Here is a 25,419-nt window from a genome sequence, read left to right on the forward strand (position 1 = left end):
CCACTGTGCCCCATCACACCCCTACTGAATAGAGCATGAGGCCACTGTGCCCCATCACACCCCCTACTGAATAGAGCATGAGGCCACTGTGCCCCATCACAGCCCCTACTGAATAGAGCATGAGGCCACTGTGCCCCATCACAGCCCCTACTGAATATAGCATGAGGCCACTGTGCCCCATCACACCCCTACTGAATAGAGCATGCGGCCACTGTGCCCCATCACACCCCTACTGAATAGAGCATGAGGCCACTGTATCCCATCACACCCCCTACTGAATAGAGCATGAGGCCACTGTGCCCCATCACACCCCCTACTGAATAGAGCATGAGGCCACTGTGCCCCATGACAGCCCCTACTGAATAGAGCATGAGGCCACTGTGCCCCATCACACCCCTACTGAATAGAGCATGAGGCCACTGTGCCCCATGACAGCCCCTACTGAATAGAGCATGAGGCCACTGTGCCCCATCACACCCCCTACTGAATAGAGCATGAGGCCACTGTGCCCCATCACACCCCCTACTGAATAGAGCATGAGGCCACTGTGCCCCATCACAGCCCCTACTGAATATAGCATGAGGCCACTGTGCCCCATCACACCCCTACTGAATAGAGCATGCGGCCACTGTGCCCCATCACACCCCTACTGAATAGAGCATGAGGCCACTGTGCCCCATCACACCCCCTACTGAATAGAGCATGAGGCCACTATGCCCCATCACATCCCCTACTGAATTGAGCATGAGGCCACTGTGCCCCATCACAGCCCCTACTGAATATAGCATGAGGCCACTGTGCCCAATCACAGCCCCTACTGAATATAGCATGAGGCCACTGTGCCCCATCACACCCCTACTGAAAAGAGCATGCGGCCACTGTGCCCCATCACACCCACTACTGAATATAGCATGAAGCCACTGAACCTGTTGTGCCCCCGTATGAATAGAACAATAGGCTACTGTGCCCGGTGGATTAAAACAAAACCCATATCCTATCTGATTCTGTTGCATTATGCTTTTTTTCTGCTGAATGATGCTGTGGCAATTCATTGACATTATTCTGCCGCCAGAGTCAACTTAGAGAAGACGTGGGTTAAGGCATGGAGATAAGCCAATCATGGCTACTGCCTTATCCTTGCTAGATTACATTGTATCCACGTTTTTAAAGCGCCATTTCAGTTTTTGTTTTTTTAATTTCAGCATTGGAGTGGTGCCATTAATGTAAGGTTCATGGTGAGCAGGGCTCTGGATTCGGTAAGCCAAACTTCCGACTCCTCAATTTCCCTGACTCCGACTCCCCAGCACTGGTCACTACTGAGCATGTACATAAAGTACAGATTCATCTCAGCTAAAAGCCCTGAACCTTAGATCAGGAACAGAACAGACATTTATAGGACATTTCATAACTTTCCCAAATTATTCTGAAAACACAGCACGTCCTGCATTGTACTACTACACCCAATTTACTATATATTTTAGAAGTCCGAGTCGGTCCATTTTACTCCGACTCCACGGACGCCGTCTTCCGCTGTTACTGGTGCTGCCATCTTGTAACAACTTCTCCTGACTGACCGTAAGTGATAGGTGTAATAATCACAAGCTTTCAGTGTAGGGCTATGAGAGCGCTGTTCTGGCTCTCATAGATTTACATTGCGTTGTGACTTCCGGCTCGCCCGGGAAAAAACACTGGAGAAATCAGACAGATCACAAATTGCTGGAGACCAACCAGAGCAGCGCTGAGAAGATGAAGACGGCGGCTGGTATGCATGTTACCAGAGGCAGGGAACTTGGATAAGTGACACCACTTCAGTGGTAAAAAGAAATAAAAAAGCTGGAGTGGTGCTTTAAGGATACGGGTGCAATGGAATATTAGAACGGAGTGTTGCAACACCCTAGTTTGGAAACTCTATTCTTAACTTTCTTTACTACTTTCCAGTTACAATGTGACATACTGGTGTTAGGAGACTTATCAGTAGTGTTGAGCAATCCGATACTGCAAATATCGGGTATTGGCCGATATTCGCCGTATCGGAATTCCGATACGGAGTTCCGATACTTTTGCAATATTGGATACTGGAATCGGAAGTTCCCATAATGCAATGAGCCAGTTTGATTTAATTCAGCCAATGAGGAATCATTAGAAGTGTGGGCACATCCTGTTCTGCATGTTAGGCATGTAACTACTGGCATGGCTGTGATTGGCTGCTGAAATGATGTCATGATGCACTATAAAAGCCACGCCGCCATTTTGGGTTCACTCTGTTGTGAATTCAGTTAGGGACCGGACGCTGCTGTTCTGACTGAGGGATAGTTTGAGATAGCGATTTGCTTCATTGTGCTTTACCCAGGCTAATTTAGCAACCGCTGTGCTGTGTGAGAACCTTGTTTTTGCCTTGCAGCGCTGTTCACGGCTGTCTGCAAGGTCTCTGTGTGAGTGCAGCTCACACTGTAGTCTGTTGTGCAGCCACAGCTGGTTGTAGTCAGCTCAGCGTGCGTCACTGCCTCACTGTTCCATTGTCCTTTTTTCATTTAGTGCTGCCTGCTGCACATTTTTCCTGATTTATTCTATTAGTGGATTTCCATCCGTATCCTGCTAGATTGCAGAAAAACAATATATAGGAGTACATAGAGGAGCCTTTCTGCAGTCTTGTGACCTGCAGCCCCAGCCAGATTAGTATTAGTCTATTTTTGGAGTTTCCTCTATTGCATTGTAGATTACTTTCCTGCATTTGTGATACTATCGGTTTTACATCTTTGGGCACATCCAGTGTCTTTTTGTGAAAAAAATAAAAAAGTTAATAAAGTTCACCAAACACTCCACTTTACAGTTGTGTAGGCCACATTAGTTCATATTAAAGTCTAGTCCACACTTTATAAAATTAGTGTTTCTTATACCTGTTAGCAGCTGTTCAAGAATAAGCACACTAAGCCCTTAGTACTTTTCTGCCTATCTTTATCAGTCTACCAAGATGAAGGCAGGGAGTAAGGCACGTGGTCGTGGGCATGGAGTTTCTGCAGGGAGAGGACTTGAGTCACCAGTGCCCGCAGCAGGCACAGAATCCCCATCATCCCCCAGTTTTAGCAGGGAACAGTCCTTCATGCGCAGCTTTGTAGGAGCTCGCTGTACCCCACTGCTGCAGAACGAACAAATTGAAGCCGTTGTTGGATGAATGGCAGCTAACGTATCGACTTCAATTAGTGCCACATCCTCTCAGGCACAGAGCACCCATCTGTCTCTTCACCACCTGCCAAATTGCCCAGGCAGTCAGAGAGCCCAGGACTGGAGCCATCTCTACTTCTGTTCTCTGAATCTCTTGGCTTGGAAAGAGGGGGCCAGCCAGGCAGCATTCGAGAAACTGAAGAAGAGGCAGTATGCAGTGATACGCAACTGCTTTGTCTCTCTGAATCTGAAGAGGCGGGTGGGCTAGTGCCTACGGTCAGCACACCTCAGTAGGCATCTGATGAGACTCAGGTGCCACTTTCTGGTGCGTACTGTGCTGCCGAGACTACACAGGAGAAGCAGTTGGTGGAAGAGGGTAGTGTAGAAGATGAGGTCCTTGACCCATCATGGCATGAGGTACAGGAAGGTGGTGGGAGCAGCTCTGAGGAAGAGATTCCCCGAACGGCCCAAAAAGGAGGGAGGGGGAAGACTGCGTTGCCTGTAGCCTCCACTTCGGCACCCATTAGGAGCATGCCTCTTCCAAAACGGGCGCTCCCAAGACTTAGGCTAGGTTCCCATTGCGTTATGGGACTGCGCTAACGGACAGCGTTGCACTGCGAAATTAACGCCGTGCAACGCGTCCGTTAGCGCGCCCATTAACAGCAATGAGGACGCGCATCACTAGCGCGTGCCATTTTCGGCACGCGCTAGCGATGTGCCGGTGTTTTGTGGCGCGCCGGCGCAGCGTCCGAGGCACGCCCGCGGTCCGTTCCCCGCTCTCGCAGATCTCCGACGTTTAACGCGACCCCTTTATATCACATTGCGTTAGCGTAATCCGCTAGCGCTAGGCGCTAAATGGATTGCACTAACGCAATCTGAACCTAGCCTTACAGTGCCTGGTCCTTTTTTGACACAGTTGCAGATGACATTTGCTTTGTCAAATGCAAGCTGTGTAATCAGAAAGTCAAGAGGGAAAAGTGTCAGCAACCTCAATACCGCAAATATGTGGAAACATGTGCGGACCAAGCACGTGGTGGAGTTACAAAAACACACTGAAGACCTAGGCCAACCTACAGCGGCACCTACCACCTCTTCAGCTCGTGTTGTAGCATCTTCCTCTAGCTCACACACTGCTGGTTCGGCTTCCTCACAGGATCGCCATGGAAGAACCTCTGGCACTGTTGGACAGAGACCCAGGGTAATTCCACCCAAAGCACCACGTTCCCTGTCATCCTCACACTCCCAGGCCAGTCTACAGCCATCGGTAGCACAGGCATGGGAGAAAAGGCACCCATACTCGGCAAACCACCCCCGAGCATAGGCTCTGAATGCTGCCATTGCAAAACTACTGTCCCTTGAAATGCTATCATTCGGGCTGGTGGAGACTGACACCTTCCGTAACTTCATGGCATTGGCAGTCCCACAATATAACATGACCAGCCGCTTTTATTTCAGCAGGCAAGCCGTCCCTGCCCTGCAAAAGCATGTGGAGGGAAAAATTAAACGTGCTACTAAACACGGTCAGCCAGGTCCACCTGACCACCGATGCGTGGACCAGTAACCATGGACAGGGACAATACATTTCCTTCACTGCCCATTGGGTAAATGTTGTGGAGCCGGGGACAGATCTTGAGTGGTGCTCTACGTGTTCTGCCAACTCCAAGGATTGCAGGAATCCAGTCTGTACACATTGACTCCTCCTCATACTCCAGTTCCTGTGAATCACCGCTGCAGGAGCCGTCACAGTCTACCTCCACATGGACCCGTGAACGCTTACCTTTTACGGTCAATATGAGCACAGCCGTGGCCCAATGTCAACAGGCCGTATTGAAATTAATTTCTTTAGGGAATCGAAGCCACACAGCGCAGGAACTCTGGAATGCCATCAAGCAGGAGAGCGACGTGTGGTTTGTGCCAGCGAATCTCCAGCCAGGCATATGGTAGTGTGTGACAATGGCCGAAATCTGGGGGCAGCTCTGGGCCTAGGCAACCTCACTCACATCCCATGTCTGGCACGTGCTCAACTTGGTCGTGCAGAGTTTTTTTGAGGGACTATCCGGACCTTGATGCACTGCTGCACATGGTCTGCCTAGAGTGCGCTCACTTGCGGCGTTCCAGCATGGCAAGATGGCGCATTGCAGTTCTGCAGCGCCGATTCCGCCTTCCGGAACATCGCATCATATGTGACCTATCCACCAGGTGGAATTCAGCGTTACATATGTTGCAGCGGTTGTGTGAGCAGCAGGCAGCAGTAATGGAGTACCAGCTGCATCAGGCGCAAACAAGTCGCACTGCGCGCCGTTCGCACTTCGCCACCACTGAGTGGGCCTCTATGAAGGACATCTGCCACGTTTTGCGTTCCTTCGATGATTCCACGCGGATGGCGAGTGCAGATGATGCACTAGTCAGCATGACTATCCCCCTTATCTGCCTGCTTGAAAAAACACTGCAAGCACTAAGGGAGGAGGTTGTGTAAGAGGTGGAGGATGAGGAGTCACAAACGCCATCTGCTTCTGGACAGTCTGCGCAAAGTGGTTCCTCACAAAGGCCTAGGCAGGGGACACTTTGTGAGGAGGAGTCAATGGAGGAGGAAGACATCTGTCCAGAGGAGGGAGGTACACAATGCTCTAGTAGTCAGTATGTAGAGCGAAGGTGGGGTGATGCAGAGCAGGCAGAGATGACGCCTCAAGCAGGGGACAGCGTTTCTTGGCCAGTTGGCAGTCTGCCGCACATGGTTGATTTCATGTTGCAGTGCCTGAGAAACAACCACCGCATCGCCCACATTCTCAACACGGCTGATTATTTGGTGTACACCCTACCAGATCCTCGCTACCGGGACAACTTGCAAAGCCTCATAACACCATTGAACCGGGAGCGTAAAATGCGGGAGTACACCCCCTGGCGTTTGTAACTAAAGGAGCCACCTTGTGCAACACTAATGCTGTATTTGGACAAGGTGGTCTTTTAGTTACGCTCCTTGCACACGCTGAAGTAAAAACTTATAAAATGTGCCCCCTCATACCGTGAAAGTTCCGGAGGCGAGACTTTCCTTCCTAATCAGACGCGCCACAGCCGTAATTCATACTCCCTTGGCGCCGTGCGCCGCCTCCTGAGCGTTGTTTGAGTCTGTCCCGGAGCCTGCACTGTAATGTTATCCCTTGGCCATGCGCAGTTAGCGCTGCCCGTCTTCTGACATCATTTGATGTCAAGCTGACTGCGCCTGTGCAGCTGCGCTGCCCGAGATCCCGCCCCCGCAGTGTCTTCTGATTTATTCACACTGTGGGGCTGGGATTCAAGGGCATGCGCAGTGCATATCTTCGCCTCACTCATCTCCCTCTGCCTTCTTCAGACTGTGCGGCGTCAGCTGATCCCTTATCGCCGTGGCATGCTCTTAGGGATCAGCTGACGCCGCACAGTCTGAAGGTGGAAGGAGATGAGTGAGAGGCGAAGATATGCACAACGTTTGCCCATGAATCCCAGCCCCACAGTGTGAGTAAATCAGAAGACGCTGCGGGGCGAGATTTCTGGCAGTGCGGCCGCACAGGCGCAGTCAGCCTGACATCAAATGATGCCAGAAGACGGGCAGCACTAACTGCGTATGCCCAAGGGAAAACCTAACATCGCAGGCTCCGGGACAGATTCAAACAACGCTGAGGAGGCGGCGCCAAGGGGTATGAATGACGGCTGTGCTGTGTCTCATTCCGAAGGAAAGTCCCTCTTCCGGGACGGTTTCACGGTAAGAAGGGGCGCATTTTATAAGTGTTTACTTCAGCGTGTGCAAGGAGCATAACTAAAAGAGCCACCTTTTCCTTGTGCAGGCTCTTTTAGTTACAAGCGCCTAGGGGGTGGGGGGGGGTGATGGGTTCCCTTTCAACTTGCTCCAATTAGGCTTCTGCCTACACTCTGTTTCTCCTGTAATCCCTGGGCTCCAACACCGCCAGTTGCTGCTTAGAAGTGTCTTTGGCACGGGTACTCCCTCCTGCCCAGCCTGGTTCCAGCACGCCAGCTGTTTCCGGGTAGTGTCAAGGTCACTTTGCCTCCAATACGTTGTCCTGTTGGGTTGCGGTTGGGTTACCCGACTCTATGGTGCCTGCAGTTTAGGTGCTTCCTATGTGGGCAGCGGGATCTGGCAATCAAGGCTGGTTTCGTAGTGCCAATAGGACAAGCTCCCCCTGTAGGACTGTGGGTTTTCGGTAACTCCGGCCGGCTCGCGGCCTTGCAATTTTTTTTTTTTTCATGTGGACCTTCTGCTGCCTATCTGTGTTCCAGCACCATTAAGGCTATGTGCACACGTTGCGGCTTAGGCTTAGCAATTTCTGGTGCGGATTCTGCCTCTCCTGGCAGAAAACGCACCTGCGGATTTGTTGCATTTTTTTTGCGGTTCCGCAGCGTTTTGTGCGTTTTTGCTGCGCTTTTCTTGCGGATTTGCTGCGTTTTTACCCCTGTGGTTTTCTATAATGGAATGAGTATAAAAACGCTGCACATTCAGAAAAAAGAAGTGACATGCTACTTCTTTTAAACCACAGCGTTTCCGCAGCGGATTTTCCGCAAAGTGTGCACAGCATTTTTTTCTTCTCATTGATTTACATTGTGCTGTAAATCAATTGCGGATCTGCAGCATTTCTGCACCTCAAAAAAACGCTGCGGATCCGCAGAGAATCCGCAACGTGTGCACATACCCTAACTGGTTCTTTGGAAGTCAATCTTGAATAGGTCCCCCTGGGTTCCAGTACCGTCAGCTGGTTCCAGGCAGAGCCTTTGGCTTAGGTCCCTCCTTCTCGGTATCCGAGTTCCACCAAGGTCTGGTGGTCCTTGGTAGTGCTTTCTGGCACGGGTACCTCCTGCTTAGTAACCAGGTTCCAGTACCGTCAGCTGGTCCTCGGTAGTTCCATTCGCTCTTGTACCTTCGGCTACCCATCCGGGTTCCAGTACCGTCAGCTGGTTCTCTGCAGTTCCTCAGCCTTCTTGTACCTTCTGCTACATTTCCAAGTTCAAGCTTTTTGAAATGGTTTTTGGTAATCACTCTGGATCTCCCTGACGACGACCCTGAAGACCACTCCGAAGACGAGGACCCCGGAGACCACCAAGAAGCTGCAGAACAAGAAGCTGCAGAACATTAAGCATAAGACTAAAAATCAGAGCAAAAGATATTATCTAAATCATAAGCAGAAGAAGACTAAGCAGTGTATGGGGGTGAGTCCGTTCCTCCTCGTGGTGCCCCTGGAAAAAACCTGCTACTGCAGGCCAAACTGAACGCGGACAAATCATGTTGTAAATCTTTTGTGACAGGCAGAACGGAAGGTGTAATCTTTAAATTTTTATATATAACTACAGGAATGCATGTCACAAATAAGAATATGATGAAGAAGATGAAGTAGAATATGAAGAAGAAGAATAGTTGAATAAGAAGAATATGAAGAATGTAAAAAAAAAAAAAAGAATAATAGGAAGAAGGTGAAGAAGATGAATAAGGTGAAGTTGATGAAAAAGATGCTGCTGCTGAGGATGATGAAGAAGAAAGTGTGGGAGAAGTAAAAAAGAAGGCGAAGAGCATGGAAGTAGTGAAACAAATATCTGACAAAATATAAAAAAAGCTTAACATAGTCAATATCTTTGTAACTCCGAACAAAGAAAAACAAAAAAAAATAATTCCTGCTATTCCATTTGATTGGGCTAAACCTCTATGCCTTTAATGTCTCCTCCACCTCCCCCAATACATCCTACATTATTCTTAGTTGATTTCCTTCATGTAGAATTAACCTACAAGAAAAGAAAGGGTTTGTTTTAATTCCGATATTTGTGTTTCATTGACTTGCATTGGTTTCCGGTATCTGTATCGGCGATATCTGCTATTTTTTGGATATCGGCCGATCCAATCCGATACCGATATTTTCGGATATCGGAAGGTATCGCTCAACACTACTTATCAGCCATTTGATGCTCCTTTGGGAATTTAAATATGCCAAGACCAAGACTGATACTGAGGGTACTGTCACACTATACGATTTACCAACGATCACGACCAGCGATACGACCTGGCCGTGATCGTTGGTAAGTCGTAGTGTGGTCGCTGGAGAGCTGTCACACAGACAGCTCTCCAGCGACCAACGATGCCGAGGTCCCCGGTAACCAGGGTAAACATCGGGTTACTAAGCGCAGGACCGCGCTTAGTAACCCGATGTTTACCCTGGTTACCAGCGTAAAAAAAACCAGTACATAATTACATTCCGGTGTCTGTCCCTTGCCGTCTGCTTCCCACACTCACTGACTGCCAGCCGCAAAGTGAAAGCACAGCACAGCGGTGACGTCACCGCTGTGCTCTGCTTTCACTTTACGGCCGGCAGTCACAGTGTGGGAAGCAGACGGCAAGGGACCTGACTGACACCGGAATGTAAGTATGTACTGTTTGTTTGTTTTTTTACATTTACGCTGGTAACCAGGGTAAACATCGGGTTACTAAGCGCGGCCCTGCGCTTAGTAACCCGATGTTTACCCTGGTTACAAGCGAACGCATCGCTAGATCGGTGTCACACACACCGATCTAGCGATGACAGCGGGAGATCCAGCAACGAAAGAATGTTCCAAACGATCTGCTACGACGTACGATTCTCAGCAAGATCCCTGATCGTTGCTGCGTGTCAGACACAGCGATATCGTAACGATATCGCTGGAACGTCACGAATCGTACCGTCGTAGCGATCAAAATGGCACTGTGAGACGGTACCCTGACTCTTAGGCTATGTTCACACATTGCGTGTTTTACTGCGTTTTTTTTTTTTTTTTATAGGTATGCACTCGTGTGCTTCCAGGTGTAGGTATACGTTGTCTTGTATAGTTCCTAAGAGAGGAACATCTGAGCTGGATAAAGAGGAGCACTATTTACAGGGGCAGAAGTGGCACAGCTTTGCTCTGCCCTAAAAAGCTCCAGTGATGTAACTTTCCTTATGTGGACGGCTAATTACTGGAGCTTCCCTGAGGAGTGCAGGTTAGGAGGCTGGGTCAGTGGGTGGCTTCTGGGTTTAGGAGTCAGGTATCAACTTCTCTGGGGTGATTGCTTCTGCCCCTGTGCATAGTACTCCTTGTCATCTACACTTTCGGCCTGGGACAGCTCATAGAATCCCACGGTATGCAGTACCATCTCTACGCTGACGACACGCAGATCTACCTCTCCGGACCTGACCTCTCCTCCTTGCTTACCAAAATCCCACACTGTCTGTCTGCCATTTCAGCCTTCTTTTCTGCTCGCTTTCTACAACTGAACATGGACAAAACAGAATTCATCATCTTTCCCCCATCTCACTCTACCCCTCCACCAGACCTATCCATCAATGTCAATGGCTGCTCACTATCCCCAGTCCCACACGCCCGGTGCCTCGGGGTGATCCTCGACTCTGCCCTCTCTTTCAAGCCACATATCCAAGCCCTTGCCTCCTCCTGTCGTCTCAAACTCAAAAATATTTCCCGGATCCGTGCTTTCCTTGACCGCAACACTGCAAAAACGCTAGTGCATGCCCTTATCATCTCCCGCCTTGACTACTGCAACCTCCTACTCTCTGGACTCCCCTCTAGCACTCTGGCACCACTCCAATCCATCCTACACTCTGCTGCCCGACTAATCCACCTGTCCCCCCGCTATTCCCCAGCCTCTCCCCTGTGTCAAGCCCTTCACTGGCTTCCTATCGCCCAGAGACTCCAGTTCAAAACCCTCACACTGACATACAAAGCCATCCACAACCTGTCTCCTCCATACATCTGTGACATGGTCTCCCGGTACCTACCTACACGCGACCTCCGATCCTCCCAAGACCTCCTTCTCTACTCCCCTCTCATCTCTTCTTCCCATAACCGCATCCAAGACTTCTCCCGTGCTTCCCCCATACTCTGGAACTCTCTACCCCAACACATCAGACTTGCGCCTACCATAGAAACATTCAAAAAGAACCTGAAGACTCATCTCTTCCGACAAGCCTACAGCCTGCAGGGATCCTCAACCTACTGAACAGCCGTACAGCCAGCTCTTCCCTCTCCTAGTGTATCCTCACCCACCCCCTGCAGACTGTGAGCCCTCGCGGGCAGGGTCCTCCCTCCTTATGTACTCGTGTGCCTTGTTATCTGCTCATGTTTAATGTATTTGTCTATATTTGCCCCGTATTCACATGTAAAGCGCCATGGAATAAATGGCGCTATAAAAATGTATAATAATAATAAATAATAATAATAATAATGTGGACGGCTAATTACTGGAGCTTCCCTGAGGAGTGCAGGTTAGGAGGCTGGGTCAGTGGGTGGCTTCTGGGTTTAGGAGTCAGGTATCAACTTCTCTGGGGTGATTGCTTCTGCCCCTGTGCATAGTACTCCTTGTCATCCTGCTCCACCTATCTAAGGACATAGTCAGTATTTTCTATCAGTATGTGTAAGCCAAAACCAGGAGTGGGTGCTAAATACAGAAGTCGTGACGTGTTATACTTTTCCTCTGATTGTTTCTCTCCTGGTTTTGACTACAAATACTGATGGAAACGTATAACCGTGGCCTTACTCTGATTTTTATACTCTGATCTCCAAAAGTGATGTTAACGGGCCCTAATCTGCCATTTACCATCTACTGTTCTTATGGTCACTAGTCACTGCATAAACCAGGGGTGTCAAACTGTTTTCTGTCTCCTGGCCACATTAGAAAATCTGTCTTGGGGCGCACAGTACGTACACAAACAGTAGCAAAAGCTGATGAGCAAAAAAGTGTCCGTTCGTAACCGTACCTGCCACTACAGATAAGCAAAAAAAAAAAAAAATCCTCACATAATCCAGTGGTCAGACCTTCAGCGAGCATGAAGTTATCCCTTGTCTATGATCACTTCCAAACTTCAGGCAACCCCTTTTAAACAGGTTTCCACAGGTTGTCAAGAATAATTATTTTCCCAACGGCTTGCAGATATAAATCATTAACACAATACTGGGGTTGTATTGGTAGGAAACACTGAAACTGGTGTATACACATCCCATAGTAGACAATGGATTGTATGCATCCCATAGGAGACGCTGAGAAAGTACACCTTGTCGCAGCTGGGTGACTCATGAATTGGCCAGTTTATGGGCTGGCCAATGCTTGCATACATCTTGGCACTTAGTATTGCTGTATTCTTTTGTTTGTATATTGTAGCAGCTAGCAACTGTTCACACATTTTACTCTTTATGCTGGATGGGCAATGACGTAGGTGATGCGTAGACTGCTGGATGGGCAATGACGCACGTGATGCGTAGACTGCCAGATGGGCAATGACGCAGGTGATGCGTAGACTGCCAGATGGGCAATGACGCAGGTGATGCGTAGACTGCCGGATTGGCAATGACGCAGGTGATGCGTAGACTGCCGGATGGGCAATGACGCAGGTGATGCGTAGAATGCTGGATGGGCAATGACTCAGGTGATGCGTAGACTGCCGGATGGGCAATGACGCAGGTGATGCGTAGACTGCCGGATGGGCAATGACGCAGGTGATGCGTAGACTGCCGGATGGGCAATGACGCAGGTGATGCGTAGACTGCCGGATGGGCAATGACGCAGGTGATGCGGAGACTGCCGGATGGGCAATGACGCAGGTGATGCGGAGACTGCCGGATGGGCAATGACGCAGGTGATGCAGAGACTGCCGGATGGGCAATGACGCAGGTGATGCGGAGACTGCCAGATATATATAGTCACCCAAACCCTGGACATGTAAAGCTTCGGAGCTACAGAGCTGCGATGATGGGAGTGGGATAGGTGGATGGAGTGTGCTAACTCTTCCCACAAAGAACGTCCTGACTCATGCACTGGCCAAAGTCTGACTCGCTGCAGTCGTCTTTACGTGGTGGCATTCAGTACAGAATGCTGCCAGAGTGCGCAGAGTTCTTTCCATAAAAATTAAAGGACACACGACCCACTATGCCTAGGCAGCATGAATAGCCATTCTGTGTTGCATGCTGACTGCGGGCAGGACACACCTGTTGTTTTTCTGTATGGCAATGCACATATCTGGGCACAAAGATGAAGTCCCCATACACCTTTCAGCTGATGTGTATTTGTTTGCAGTGCCTGGCCTTATCCCATACAACAGATTTTGGGAAAGCATGGGGGAATGCCCTATCGTTTGTGCTCACTAGAGAAAAGCGCTGCCAAAGATGTCTGCCAGTGGCTTATTCTCTTCTCCCCATTTATAACACATGCTTGCTAGGAGGGGGGCTTTTCGGAAAGGAATAGCTGTCCTTCAGCCGCCCCTTATCTAGCAGACTTCAGGGAACATCCGAGATGATTTGCTTGTCACAGAGAGCTCCTTTATTGCCATGCTGTTGTGCAGCACATATAATGAGAGCTGCCAGACCGGCCATATTGATTTTTTTTTTTCTTAAACTACAGTCAGGCTTTTATCATTTGTAACTGGCTTCCCCTTTCTATTGACAGCTCTCCTCTGTCTCTCTCAATGTCTGCATACAGGAATATTTCCGACCGCTCTCTTGGGGAACCAAATGACCTGATAAATAGACTCTTATTCTGTGCGTTGTGAGATGACTTCCCTCTTTTCCTGATGGTCTTTCATTGATTCTTTCCACAGGCAGTATCAATGAAAGGATAAGAATAAGGCACCTGTTTTCTGCACACTAGGGATGACACCGCGTCTGGTATTGCCCTTTCTATACCTTGTAACTGTTGTGACAATTCTTCAGAATCTATATTGAGATTATCAAAATGTGAATACTGTATTTTACTATAGTCGTATCAGCGTTCTGCCCAGGATTACCGGCTTGACTGTACACAAGTGATACATGTCCACAGAATATAATTGTAGAATAGATTAAAATTTCTTTATGGTTAGGCATATTTTTTTTTTTTTTTTTTTTTTTTTTTACTGGCCTGGCCTGGAATTTCTGGACTTTTGCAACCCAGGTTCTGCCACTGAGATCCTCTCTATTTCAAAGGTATTATTGGCCAGTTTCTATTGTATACCCACTGCTCCTCTGATTATTCTGTTTGTATTTTTATTCTTTAACTTGCCATACGATTCCAGAGATCTAGACATTTTTATGGTCTCTACTATGTGTATATAGATGTATGTATACATTTACAATTCAATTATACTAATAGAGGGGGCAGAGACCCTGATTCCAGCGATGTGTCACTTACCAGTCTGCTTGCTGTAGTGTTGATAAAATCCCTGTTATATCTGCTGCAGATCTAACAATCTCTAAATGCTGAGCTCTGTATAACCCCGCCCACACCACTGATTGGTAGCTTTCTGTATACGCTGTGCCTGGGCAGAAAGAGGCCAATCGGTGGTGGTGGTGGGGGGGGGTGTTATACTGAAACTTATGAACATGTTTGACCTCCTAGCAGTAGGTTTACTAGTTCTATAATGATATACTTCTGATGAAAAAACTGTGTTTTTGTCAACTACACTGTGGCCCGGTAAGTGATACATCACTGGAGTCAGGGTCTCTTTTCCTGCATTATGCTGGCAAAAACCCGGTGACATTTACTTCACACCTCAGATGTACCTCGATTGAAAAATATCACTGTACATTCTTTTTTTCCCCAGATTGATATGTGTCGTTTCCATTTCACATGTTCTTTTTGATCTCTATATGGCAAAGTTGTTTCTGCTGATCGGCAGCTGCATTTTTAGAGAAAGTTTTGATCAGTCCATCATTTTAATAATTTCTTCCCAATTTACAGGCAATTGAGGAATTTATTTCGGAACTGAAGAATCGCGAGCAGCCACAAGTGGTTACGGTGCCTCCTAACACTGCTGTGAAATTTTTAATGGCTCGGAAGTTTGATGTTTTGAGAGCAATCGATTTATTTCAAGCTTACAGGGTAAGTCCAGGCTTCGAGTTATGTTTGCTTTTCTGTATTTGGTTTGTCTATGATCTGCTCATAGTATTTGAAAAAGTTTTTGTATATATCTACAGTATTTCATAGTATTCTTGTCTTGACTGAAAATGCTAGTCTTCAAGTTCTGGTTACCTGGCCGAGGGAGGGTTATTTGGATAATTGCTTAAAGGGAATCTGTCACTAGATTGTTGCAACCCCATATGAGAGCAGCATGATTTCAGCAATGTCACTTACTGGGCTGCTAGCTGCAGTTTTCATAAAATCAATGTTATAACTGCTTCAGATCTAGTAGATCTCTGAATGCTGAGCTCTGTCTAACCCCGCCCACACCACTGATTGGGCAGCTTTCTGTGTATACTTTGTATAGACAGCTGCCAATCAGGTGGGGACGGGGTTATACAGAGCTCATGAATATGGAGGACTACATGGCAGCCGGTTTACTAATCCTCTAGAGATCTGCTGATAATTTTTTTTTTTTTTGTCAAAGCTACAGCAATCAGACTAGTAAGTGACACATCGCTGAAGTCAGGGTCTCTACATCATGTTGCTCTTAGATCAGGTGGCAAAATCCTGGTGACACATTTCATTTTAAAGGGATTGTCCATCAAGGCACAAGCATGTCACACTTATGTAAATGGTTAATCTTTCCATACATCCCACATATGCTGCCATCCTGGGTGGTTATGGTGTGAAAGGCATCTAGTGACTAATGCTGTGACCCATGAGTCTGAGCTGGCTGGGAACATCTCGCTATTTCAGGCCTCTCATTGCTTTCTAATTAATAATTACACCTCTCCGCCAGCTTTTTACTGTGGACCACTGTAGAAGCAGATAGATCTGTGTAGTGGAGAGAGCACCCTTTCTTTATCGCACTAAGGGCTTGTTTCCACTTGCGAGAAATACGTCCGTGTCTCGCATGTGAAAACCAAGCTCTGGCGCCGGCACTTGGGAGCAGAGCGTGCAGCTCCATGTGTTGCTATGCGGCCGCACGCTCCGCTCTGGGGTGCCGGCGCCAGAGCTTGGATTTCACATGCGAGACACGGACGTATTTCTTTATCGCCTCTCATTGGGGGACACAGGAACCATGGGTGTATGCTGCTGCCACTAGGAGGCTGACACTATGCAAATAAAAAAGTTAGCTCCTCCTCTGCAGTGTACACCCCACCGACTGGCATTATACTCTTCAGTTTAGCTTAGTGTCAGTAGGAGGTGGACACGGGTCTTTCATTAGACCCTTATCTACCTCAATGTGCGTCGTTTTCTTTCAGTTTTCCTCGGAGGGATACAGGGTGAACAGTCACACCTGTATTCCCACAAGCGGACTATGAGTACGGTGTGTACTGCCACCCCGTATCCTCACAGATCCCTCACCAGGACCAAGATCCTGGCACACCAGCGTGCTCAGAAGTCCGGTCCTGGCTCCGTCCCCCACCCACTCGCCCACCAGAGCCTGTCGGTTGGAGGAGACGAGGACGTCCATCAGCCCTGGATGTCTCACCCTCTTTTAAGGTTAGTACGGCGTGGGATGTTTTTTTAGGTGAGTATTTCCCCTATCCCATCCCAGATCCTTGTTAGGGGGGGGATTCTTGTTAAGGGCTCCCAGACGGTGACCCTCTCTTACCCGGTCATCGCCTGTAACCTTGCGGCGCGGTCGATATTTTATCGGTGATCCTGGAGCTCCAGCATTTTCCCCATTCTGAGCAGGCTGCGGCGCCTGTTTTCTGGCCGCAGCGCTCTCACCCGTGACCAGCACCTTCTTTCTTGACAGCTCTTGGCTGCTGTTCGCTCCTTTCCGCGGCGCACTATCAGCGCTGCGGTTTTTCACTGGGCACAGTCCTCAGCGCAGCAGCCCTGCAGTCTATCGCGCTGCTTATCGCTGCAGCGCATTGCTCCGGCGCAGGAGGTGGATCTGCGGCGCCCTTCAGCGGCGCAGCCTAGCAGGCTGCGGCGCCTGTGCCGCCAGCCTCCCGTCGCGGCGCATTGCTCCGGCGCCGCAGGAGGTGGATCTGCGGCGCCCTTCAGCGGCGCAGCCTACCAGGCTGCGGCGCCTGTGCCGCCAGCCTCCCGTCGCGGCGCATAGCTCCGGCGCTCTATACCGGCGCCGCGGCTCGTTTCCCGGCCGCCGGTTCCTAATTTAGGCCCCGGCTTCGGCCGGGGCCTACTTCCGGTCTTCGGACCTGTCTCTTCCGCTTCTGCGGGCGGGCTTTTTTCCCGCCCGACATACTATGACCTGCCCACCGGCGCCTCTGCGTCTAGCTCCGCCCCCTTCCTCGTGGGACACTCGTCTGGTGTGAGCATCGCTTCACACCACAGCAGCAGCCCTTGCAGTGCCTCACGCAGCGCGCCACGCTCCTTCGCCCGCATCTTCTGTGAGCTCAGCACCAGGGGATTTCTCCACCAAGGACAAGTGGGACATCTTCCAGGACCGGGTCCGTGAGTAGCTGCACTGCAGTCTGACACCCCCCTCTGCCCACTGTCCCCTAACCAACTGGCATCTTCAGGGTCCCTCAAAATGTCTTCCTCTAAAGGGGGCCGCTCTCGCCCCCCTACTTCTTCTTCATCTACTACCTTAGTCACGTACTTTGCATGTTCGTCCTGTAACGGCAAACTTCCCTCAGGTCAGTCCTCCCCGCTGTGTCAGTCCTGCAGCAACCCGATTGCTCCCACCGCCCAGGATCCCCCGGCTGTTCCGCCCGAGAGTGATCCCCCCATCCCAGGCTGGGCCGCTTCTCTGTCACAATCGGTGGCCGATTTAACACGGGTGTCTCAAACCCTGGTGTCCGCGCTGGATCGGTTACCCCTGCAGACCCCTGCAGTGGCCAGCGGGTCGCAGGAACCGCCGCCCGAGCCCTCCTTGATTAGCCACAAAAGGTCCAGACAGGAACGTCGGTCTGAGTCCTCTTCGCGTTCCATCTCGCCGCACGGCCCTCCCCCGCGGTTGGTGTCGCACCGTTCCTCCTCCCCTGAGTCAGGCGAGGCTTTATCTGATGCGCCCTCAGAGGAGATGTCGGAGTTGGATCCTAGCCAAATCGCCACCATGAGTGAGTCGGTCCAGAACCTCATTCGGGCTATAAACCAAACCTGTGGCATTAAGGATCCCTCTACGGAACCCGCAGATCAGGCGGTTTCGTTTAGACGGGCCAAACCACCTTCAAAATTTTTTGCCCCTCATCCTGAATTCAAGGAAATCCTGGCCAGAGAGAGAGAGAATCCGACCAGACGTTCTCAGAGGGGAAAACGCCTGGGGGTGTTATATCCTTTTTCACCAGATCTTACCGCCAATTGGACGGTCTCTCCCTCTGTGGATCCACCTGTGTCCAGGCTGTCCACCAACACGGTGCTCCCACTGTCCGGCGGAGCGTCTCTGAAGGATTCTAACGACAGTTATAGAATCCTTCGCAAAATCTGCCTTCGAAGCGGCTTCAGCAGCGCTATGCCCGGCCTTTGCTTCCACTTGGGCCTCAAAATCCATCTCAAAATGGGCCAAGGATCTGCGGCGAGGTATCCTGGACGGGGCTCCTCCCGCGCAATTAGCGGAACTTGCCAACCAGATTTCCCACGCTGGTGAATACCTGGTTTCCGCCTCCCTGGATGTCGCCTCTTGTGCGGCTCAGGCTTCCAGCAATGCCGTTGCCATCCACCGGACCGTTTGGCTCAAGGCCTGGCAGGCGGACTTGTCCTCCAAAAAGTCCCTCACTAGTCTGCCCTTCCAGGGCTCTCGTCTCTTTGGTTCCCAGCTGGACCAGATCATTAAGGACGCCACTGGGGGCACAAGTTCCCTTCTCCCCCAGGCTAAACCTCGTCGCCCTCCTCCTAGACGGCAGTTTCGCTCGTTCCGGCCTTTTCGTCGCTTCGCTGCATCAAACTCCTTTTCCCAGCAGCAACAGAGGCCACAGGCACGTCAAGAGAAGAAGGCGGTGTCCTTCAGGCCCACTCCGTCCTGGCGTCCTCGCTATTCCCAGGGTAGATCGTCCAGGCCCAGGACTGGAAGATCCACTTCCGCATGACTCTCGGCAAGACTCCAGCCCAACTCCCAGGTTGGGGGGCCATCTTCTCCGTTTCAGGGACGTCTGGATTTCCGCAGTAGAGGATGCATGGGTCAGGGAAGTTGTGTCTTCGGGATACAAAATAGAGTTCGCCTCCCGACCCAGAGATCGTTTCTTCCAATCTCGTCCTCCAAAAGATCCCACTTTGGTTCCGGGCTTCTTCGCAGCCATCGCTTCTCTGCTCAAATCCGGGGTAATCGTTCCCGTCCCAGAAAAGGAACGGTACACGGGTTTCTACTCGAACCTCTTTGTGGTACCGAAAAAAGACGGCAAGGTTCGTCCCATTCTGGACCTCAAATTGTTGAACAGGAGGGTTCGCCTGAGACACTTCAGGATGGAATCCCTTCGTTCAGTAATTGCTTCCATGGAGGCTCAGGAATTTCTATGCTCTATAGATATCCAGGACGCCTACCTACATGTTCCAATATTTCCCGGACATCACCGTTTCCTGCGCTTCGCAGTGCAACAAGATCATTTTCAGTTCGTCGCCCTGCCGTTCGGTCTCGCAACCGCGCCAAGGGTGTTCACGAAAATCATGGCGGCGCTGATGGCCATTTTGAGAGTCAGAGTCTTGGTTCTGTTTCCATACCTCGACGACATCCTCATCAAGGCTCCGTCCTTTGCTCAGGCCCACGAAAGCTTGTCCATTGTTCTCGACACCTTATCCCGTTTCGGATGGCTGGTCAACCGGAAGAAGTCCTGCCTTATTCCTTCTCAGCGCATCATCTTTCTGGGCATGCTCTTCGACACTCGTCAGTCCAGAGTCTTCCTTCCCAAGGACAAGAGATCCACCCTTTGTCGGGACATTCTCTTGCTCCAGGGTCCTCGGCCTCCCTCCCTCCGATCGGCCATGAAGGTCCTGGGGAGGATGGTAGCTACCTTGGAAGCGATTCCCTTCGCCCAATTCCATTCTCGACCCCTTCAGCAAGCCATTCTGTCTCAGTGGGACAGGTCGGTCTTCTCCCTGGATCGGCCGATCAGACTCTCCTTTCGGGTCAAGCGGTCTCTCAACTGGTGGCTGACGTCTCCTCTCATCTCCCAGGGCAGGTCCTTCCTTCCGGTTCACTGGCAGGTGGTGACAACGGATGCCAGCCTGATCGGCTGGGGTGCGGTTTTTCGCCACCTGACGGTTCAGGGCCGTTGGTCGCTGCAGGAGTCCGCGCTGCCGATCAACGTCCTCGAAATTCGGGCCATCTTTCTGTCCCTCCGCCATTGGGAAAGGATCCTCAGGGGCCTTCCAGTCCGGATCCAGACGGACAATGCCACGGCTGTGGCATATGTCAACCATCAGGGGGGGACTCGGAGCTCCTTGGCCCTTGCCGAGGTGTCCAAGATCCTCCTTTGGGCAGAGGCAACGGTTCCGGTGATATCCGCGGTGCATATCCCCGGCGTAGAAAACTGGGCCGCCGACTTCCTCAGCCGCGAGGGTCTCGCGGCAGGGGAATGGTCCCTGCATCCGGAGGTCTTCCATCAGATTTGTCTTCGATGGGGAACTCCGGATGTGGATCTCACGGCGTCTCGGATCAACAGGAAGGTTCCACAATTCGTCTCCAGGTCACGCGATCCTCTCGCAGTGGGCGTCGATGCTCTGGCCATTCCTTGGTCACAGTTCGAGCTGCCCTATCTGTTCCCACCCCTTCCATTACTTCCCAAACTGTTGAAGAAGATCAAAGCGGAAGGGGTGCCGGTCATCCTGATCGCCCCGGATTGGCCCAGGAGAGCTTGGTTCGCGGAGCTCGTCAACCTTCTCGCGGACGCTCCCTGGTGCCTTCCAGACAGGCCCGATCTGCTGTCCCAGGGTCCGATCTGCCACCCGAATTCTCGGTCGCTCAGTTTAACGGCGTGGCTGTTGAGACCGCGGTTCTAAGAGCGTCCGGCCTTTCGGACCGGGTGATTCACACCATGATTCAGGCTCGGAAGCCTTCGTCTTCCAGGATCTACTACCGCACCTGGAAGGCCTACTTCCGTTGGTGCGAGTCCAACCGCGTGCCGCCTATGGTTTTTTCCCTGCCTTCTCTTTTGGCCTTCCTTCAGGCAGGACTGGATTCGGGCCTGGCTCTTAGTTCCCTGAAGGGTCAGGTCTCTGCGCTTTCCATCCTCTTTCAGAAGACCTTGGCCTCTCGGCCACAGATTAAGACCTTCTTTCAGGGGGTAGCCCACGCCGTCCCGCCGTACAGGGCCCCTGTGGAGGCATGGGACCTAAACCTGGTACTGGACGTTTTGAAGGTTTCTCCCTTTGAACCTCTTAGGGAGATTCCTCTATCAGTTTTATCTTGGAAGGTGGCCTTTCTTGTGGCCATCACGTCCATTCGCCGCGTTTCCGAGCTGGCGGCACTGTCTTGCCGCCCTCCGTTTTTGGTCATTCACCAGGACAAGGTGGTCTTCCGACCTCCACCTTCTTTTCTTCCTAAGGTGGTTTCCACCTTCCACCTCAACGAGGACATGGTTCTACCTTCCTTTTGTCCAGCTCCGACTCATCCTCTGGAGCGATCGTTGAACAAGCTGGACCTAGTCAGGGCAGTGAGGATTTATCTGGATAGAACATCCTCTTTCCGGAAGACGGATTCATTTTTCGTCATTCCTGATGGCACGCGCAGAGGCCAGCCGGCTTCTAAAGCGACTATTGCTCGCTGGATCAGAACGGCAATTTTGGAGGCTTACCGGGTCAAGAACAGTGTGCCCCCTCCTGGGATTAAGGCTCACTCTACCCGGGCAGTCGGCGCCTCCTGGGCGGTGCACCACAGGGCTTCCGCCCTACAGCTTTGTAAAGCGGCAACTTGGTCTTCCATCCACACGTTCGCCAAATTTTACAAGGTCCATACCTACGCATCGGCGGACGCCAGCCTAGGCAGAAGGATCCTGCAGGCGGCAGTGGTGAGTCCTCTGACCTGATGGAAGTCTGTTTTCCCGCCCTTGGGACTGCTTTGGGACGTCCCATGGTTCCTGTGTCCCCCAATGAGAGGCGATAAAGAAAACAGGATTTTTGGTTGCTTACCGTAAAATCTGTTTCTTGAAGCCTCCATTGGGGGACACAGCTCCCTCCCAATGTTTTCTGTTATCTGTTCTATGACTGTTCTCACGTTACAGTTCTCAAGTTTGTGGTTATGGTTTTTCAACCTTGTTTCATTATCTCCTACTGCTTTCTCACTAACTGAAGAGTATAATGCCAGTCGGTGGGGTGTACACTGCAGAGGAGGAGCTAACTTTTTTATTTGCATAGTGTCAGCCTCCTAGTGGCAGCAGCATACACCCATGGTTCCTGTGTCCCCCAATGGAGGCTTCAAGAAACAGATTTTACGGTAAGCAACCAAAAATCCTGTTTTCTCGCAAATGGAAACAAGCCCTAAAAAGCTCTTATGGCTTGAGCAATAGAGGAAAAGCCACATCCCTCGCTCATCTGCATTTTGTCTTACTAGAACACAAGACTTAAAGAAGGGATCTACAACATAAATCCTGATGAAGAACCTTTACGCTCTGAGCTACTGAGTGGTAAATTTACGGTTTTAGTAAGTATTCCTATTAGTTTAAGACATTCAGTCACTTTACAGAAGATTATACTAGGAATTTAGTAAAAGTGAATCCTCCATGATTAATATGACAGTCTAAGGCTGTGTGCACACTTTCAGGAATTTTTGCGTTTTTTCGCTATTAAAACACGATAAAACCACGAAAAAAAAGCATACATTAAGCATCCTATTATTAGAATGCATTCCGCATTTTTTGTGCACATGCTGCATTTTTTTCTGCAGCGGAATCGCATTCCAGAAAAAACGCAGCATGTTCATTCTTTGTGCGGAATCCTGGGGTTTCCGCACACATAGGAATGCATTGATCCGCTTACTTTCTGCATGGGGCTATGCCCACCATTTGGGAAGTTAGCGGATCATGTGCGGTTGGTACCTAGGGTGGTGGAGAGGAGACTCTCCTCCAGGCCCTAGGAACCATATCATTGTTAAAAAAAAAAAAAATTAAAATTAAAATTAAAAATCGTGATATTCTCACCTTCCGGCAGCCTTCCCGCTCCTCGTGATGCTTCCGTTCCCAGTGATGCAGTTTGACACCCCTGGCCTAAAGGTCCTGCGGCACTACCTGACTGGCAGCACTGCAAGACCACTTATTTACTGATCGGGTGTCGTTTCATGGGCTTTTGTACAGGCCGACCCCCGCAACATGGATCCTCTATCGATTGTTCAGTGTTCATAGGCTGCCGTTGTTCTCGTCAGCGCAGGTCCTGTTAAAACAATGAGCTTTTTGGGCAAACATGAAAATCCTTTCACCTAACGTGATGAGCAGCCTGCTCAGACTGCACACTTATTGTGAAAGGAGCTTTCCTTGGAATTCTCATTAACACCATTGTGTGGGACAAGTTTACAGTATATCATAATACTTGCTTTATGAAAATTTTCTCGTTGTATATACTGAAAGGCATGCACTACATGTTTGACCAGTCCTGCCCTGTCTGCCCTTTGTATGCCCACTGAGGCGTTACTGAGATCCCTGCGTTGTCCTTGTATTATCCGCCCCGAACTTAAGAATTCTGCTTCTCCTTGTGAATACCACGGCTTCAGGCATGTGCAGGTTACATAGAGGTGTGTGTGTGTGTGTATATGTGTGCATGTATATATGTATATGTATTAGGAGACCATATTCCTTATGCACCATAGTCACATGGTTTAGGTGCAAAAGAAAACTTTGAAGTGACAACAAGATTTATTTTTAAAACTGTATTAGTTTTTATTCAATTAAATACAATACACTTAAAAAATGTTCGGGAACAGAAATTAGCTGGAATTATGGAGGTTACACAAAAGGAAGGTTCACAGCAGGCACTTATTTGGCAGATTAATTAGGTGCAGCAATAGCGGCAAAGAACAAACAATATTTAAATATAATAAAGTGCATTGTGCAAACAAGAGAAAAAAATATATATTTAATAATAGCTTTTTCACTAAAGGACCTAATCAATATTTAAACTTTAAAAAGTCCAAATATTGCAAGAGGCTTTAAATTGAACCTGTCACCTCCAAAATGGAAGGTGAGCTAAGCCCACTGGCATCAGGGGCTTATCTACAGCATTCTGGAATGCTGTTGATAAGCCCCTGATGTAACCTGAAAGATGAGAAAAAGAGGTTAGATTATACTCACCCAGGGACGGTCCTGCTGCGGTCTGGCCCGATAGGCATCGCGGTCCGGTCCGGCGCCTCCCATCTTCATAGGATGACGTCCTCCTCTTGTCTTCTCGCCGCAGGCGTACTTTGTCGGCCCTGTTAAGGGCAGCGTAAAGTACTGCAGTGCGCAGGGTCCGGGAAAGGTCAGAGAGGCCTGGTGCCTGCGCACTGCAGTACTTTGCTTTCCCCTCAACAGGGCAGACAAAGTACGCCTGCGCCGGAGCGTGAAGACAAGAAGAGGACGTCATCGTAAGAAGATGGGAGGCCCCGGACCGGACCGCGACACCCATCGGACCGCCCGCCCAGGTGAGTATAATGTAACCTCTTTTTCTCATCTTTCAGGATACATCGGGGGCTTATCTACAGCATTACAGAATGTTGTAGATAAGCCCCTGATGCCGGTGGGCTTAGCTCACCTTCCATTTTGGGGGTGACAGGTTCCCTTTAACAGCTGCACACTCAGCGAGCACTGAAACATTCAGGTAATAATGGATTTCAGTGTCACCATTCGCACTTGATGTTTCCTTGGTGATTGTGTTTCTTTCTAGCCCTCACAGCAGGGTCTGGGCTGTTGAAGATATTGGTCTTTGTATACCTTTTAGGTGACTATTTGGCGTCAAAATATTTCTAGCCGAACTGCTGGTTGGTGATAGGACTTAAAATAAGGAAAATAAGGATCTACACCAGTGTGACTCGTATATTTAATGGCAGAGATTAAAAATTGGTAATTTAAACGGCAATATTTGGACTTTTTATACGTAACACTACTCTCAGGTGTTAAGTTCAATTATTGATTTAGGTCCTTTAGTGAAAAATCACTTTAAAAAAAAAAAGTATGTGTGTATATATATATACACACACACACACACACACACACACACACACACACACACACACACACACACACACACACACACACACACACACACACACTTTTTTTTTTTTTTTTTAAAGTGATTTTCCACTAAAGGACCTAAATCAATGCAATGTAAATATATATATATATTTACATTACAGACCAAAAGTTTGGACACACCTCATTTAAAGATTTTTCTGTATTTTCAGGACTATGAAAATTGTACATTCACACTGAAGCTGAAGGCATCGAAACTATGAATTTTACATGTGGAGTTATATACTTAACAAAAAAGTGTGAAACTGAAATTGTCTTATATTC

At 49.6% G+C, this 25,419-nt stretch overlaps 1 protein-coding gene across 1 annotated transcript in view; it reads left to right on the forward strand.

The window, feature by feature from the left end:
* LOC138653074 (tyrosine-protein phosphatase non-receptor type 9-like) overlaps positions 1-25,419 on the forward strand; it is a 75,120-nt gene that overhangs the window by 13,916 nt on the left and 35,785 nt on the right. Inside the window, exons 2-3 of the mRNA XM_069743190.1 lie at positions 14,870-15,010; positions 22,491-22,580. Coding sequence (XP_069599291.1) covers positions 14,870-15,010; positions 22,491-22,580 — 231 coding nt within the window. The remainder of the gene's footprint in view (positions 1-14,869; positions 15,011-22,490; positions 22,581-25,419) is intronic.

Source organism: Ranitomeya imitator, chromosome 1 (assembly GCF_032444005.1).
Source record: "Ranitomeya imitator isolate aRanImi1 chromosome 1, aRanImi1.pri, whole genome shotgun sequence".
NCBI lineage: Eukaryota > Metazoa > Chordata > Amphibia > Anura > Dendrobatidae > Ranitomeya > Ranitomeya imitator.